The sequence below is a fragment of the Mandrillus leucophaeus genome, unplaced genomic scaffold (assembly GCF_000951045.1).
Source record: "Mandrillus leucophaeus isolate KB7577 unplaced genomic scaffold, Mleu.le_1.0 Scaffold67, whole genome shotgun sequence".
In the NCBI taxonomy this organism is placed as follows: Eukaryota; Metazoa; Chordata; class Mammalia; order Primates; family Cercopithecidae; genus Mandrillus; species Mandrillus leucophaeus.
In genome coordinates this window covers 1,815,790-1,818,723 of record NW_012107252.1, presented here as the reverse complement: position 1 = coordinate 1,818,723, position 2,934 = coordinate 1,815,790, and the positions used below count along the sequence as shown (strand labels likewise).

Sequence of the window (2,934 nt, the reverse complement as noted above, 5' to 3'; positions counted from 1 at the left end):
GTAAACCACTGCGCCCATCCTAGGAGGGTTTTTTTGAAAACAAAATTTGCTTTAATGTGACTGTATTGTTTTTACTCTTAAAAAATAAATCATAAAAGAAACCCACGATAATAGGAAAGAATGCTTAATTAACCATACATGTGCTCTGTTGAAGAGAAACCTAAATAAATCATTGAACTAAAGTAAATATTTTGGCCAATACAAGGCATCTGAGGATATCAAACAAACTTGAGAAATCCATTTTTAGAATTGCTTTAATGAATTTATCAGCAATTTTGAAGACTCTTGGCTGATATCCATTTGGGATCTGTGGTAACTCTTCTCAATGTCATGGTCCACCTTTTGTCCAGGCTTTAAGTTAGCAGTTTTGTTCAGTATAGCTTTAGGCACCAGTGATTTTATAGTTCTGACTTTTGGTCTTGTTCTTGTATACCATGTGTCTCTTTCAGAGAAGTCACATTTATGTATCCAGCCTCACAATTCTGTGAACACACAAGATTCTCAGGGGACTTTTCAGGGGACTTTGAACTTGCCATTGCTTCTTTTGACTTAATGTCGTCAGTCTCTTGAAGACTTACAAATGACTCTACCAGACCTTTTCCTGAAAAACTAAGAAAGGCCATATGTGAGGACATCACGTAGACAAGAGTTTCTTGGTAGCAGTTTGGGGTTACAGGGATATAGGCATTAATAGAATTTCAATTTTTTGCAACTCTTACACAAAGAAAGCCAAATAAAATTTACCTTAAACCTATGTTCATATTTTATTTCCTACCTTAAGTCAGGATTCTGTGGGGTTTAGGGGTGAAGGAGTGGCAAGGGGAGGAATTGGAAGAAGACTCAAATAATTCATGTAGAGAAAATGACCCCAGAATGCTATGCCTTCTCAAGCCAGCAATCCAGGACTAGTTAGGCAGCCATGACTCTCAGGCGTGGCTGCGAGTCCATCTCAGATAGACTTGACTTTACTTGTCTTAACTTTACTAACCTGGAGTTTGATAAAGGCAGTATTTCATTCACTACTTCAGATTCAAGGATGTCACTAATTGTTGTTTCCTAAAAGGAAAGAAAGGATGAATGTGAAAAGTTATAGTGATAAATCATTAGCTATATGATCCTAGAAAAAATATGTATATAATAGATATAATACCTCCACATAGTACAAACAATGAAAAACATAAAAGGGTATAGAATGAAAAGCTGGTTGCCCTCTCACTCTCTCTCTCTATAATCTATCTATATCTATTTATAGACAATCTATCTATATCTGTCTGTCTAGTTTTACACATGTGGTACTAGACATACTATCTTCACCTTGCTTCTTTCTTTTGTTACATATATTTTGGAGATATTGCAGAAAATTTATTTTTAAAATAACAGCTTTGTTGAGAAGTAACTCACATACTATAAAGTTTTCCCTTTTAGTGGGTTCACTTCAGTGCTTTCTAATGTACTCACACAGTTATGCAACCATCACCACTATCTAATTCCAGAACATTTTCATCAGCCCCCAAAAAAGCCGATACCTGGGAGCAGTCTACTCCCCATTTATTCCTCCCCTAATCCTTGGCTTCACTAATATACTTTCTGTCTTTATGGATTTCCTTATTCTGGATGTTTCATATAAATGGAATCATGTGGCCTTTTATGTCTGCCTTCTTTAAAATATTATCATGTTTTCAAGGTTCATTATATTATAGTAAGTATTAATACTTTATGTCTTTTATGGCTGAATAATATTCCAGTGTTTGGATAAAACACATTTTGTTCGTCCATTCATCAGGTGATGGAGAGTGGGTTGTTTTCACTTTTTAGTTATTATGAATAATGCTGCTATGAATATTTATGTACAAGTTTCTGGTAGGACATATATTCTTATTTCTCTTGGATATTGTGATGGTCAGAAAGTTTTTTAAAATTTATATTTTTACTATTGAATATTGACAAATTATAAGTGCATATACTTATGGGTACAAAGTGATGCTATGATACATGATATGAAATGATTGAATTGAGGTAACTAACATATCCATCACCTCAAATACTTATTCTTCCTGTCTAACTGAAACATTGCACCTTTGGCCATTGCCTCCCTACCCCTCAGTCTCTGGTAACCAGCATTTTGCTCTATGCTTACATGTGTTCAATTGTTTTAGATTCCACATTTAAGTGAGAAGATGTAGTATTTGTTTTTCTGTGCCAGGCTTTTTTTCACTTAGCGTAATGTCCTCCAGGTTCACCAATGTTGTTGCAAATGACAGAATTTCCCTCCTTTTTAAGGCTAAATAGTATTCTATTGTGTATATATACCACATTTTCACACACCATGGTGTATATCACATCCTGACTTCAAATCCTTTGGATGTATATCCAGAAGTAAGATTGCTGGATCATATGGTAGTTCTATTTTCACTTTGTTGGGGAAACTCCACACAGTTTTCCATAATTGCTGTACTAATTTATATTCCAAACAACAGTGTACAAGGTTTCCCTTTTCTCCACACCTTGCCAACACATTATCTTTCATATTTTTGGTTTGTTGAGATAGGGTGTTGCTTTGTCACCAAGGCTGGAGTGCAGTAATGTGAACATAGCTCATTGCAGCCTTGACCTCCTGGGCTTAAGGAATCCTCCCACCTCAGCCTCCTGAGAAGCTACAACCACAGATGCACACCCAACTAATTAAAACAAAAAAATTTTTTTTTGTACATACAGGGTCTTGCTGTGTTGCCCAGGCTGATCTAGAACTCCTGATCTCAAGCAATCTTCCCACCTCAGCCTCCCAAACTGCTGGGATTACAGGTTTGGGCTACCCTTATCTTTCATCTTTTTGATAATAGTCATTTTGACAGGTGTGAGGTGATATCTCATTGTGGTTTTAATGTGCATTTCCATAACGATTCATGATGTTGAGCTTTTTTTTTTTTTTTTTTT

General features: G+C 35.7%; 1 protein-coding gene across 1 annotated transcript in view; it reads right to left on the bottom strand.

Annotated features, from left to right (window-relative positions):
* Positions 1-236: 236 nt before the first annotated feature.
* Positions 237-2,934, bottom strand: part of LOC105555116 (coiled-coil domain-containing protein 30) — a 35,254-nt gene continuing 32,556 nt past the window's right edge. Inside the window, exons 6-7 of the mRNA XM_012001910.1 lie at positions 989-1,056; positions 237-609 (exon numbers count right to left, since the gene is read on the bottom strand). Of these exons, the coding sequence (XP_011857300.1) occupies positions 399-609; positions 989-1,056 (279 nt within the window). The 3' untranslated portion in view covers positions 237-398. The remainder of the gene's footprint in view (positions 610-988; positions 1,057-2,934) is intronic.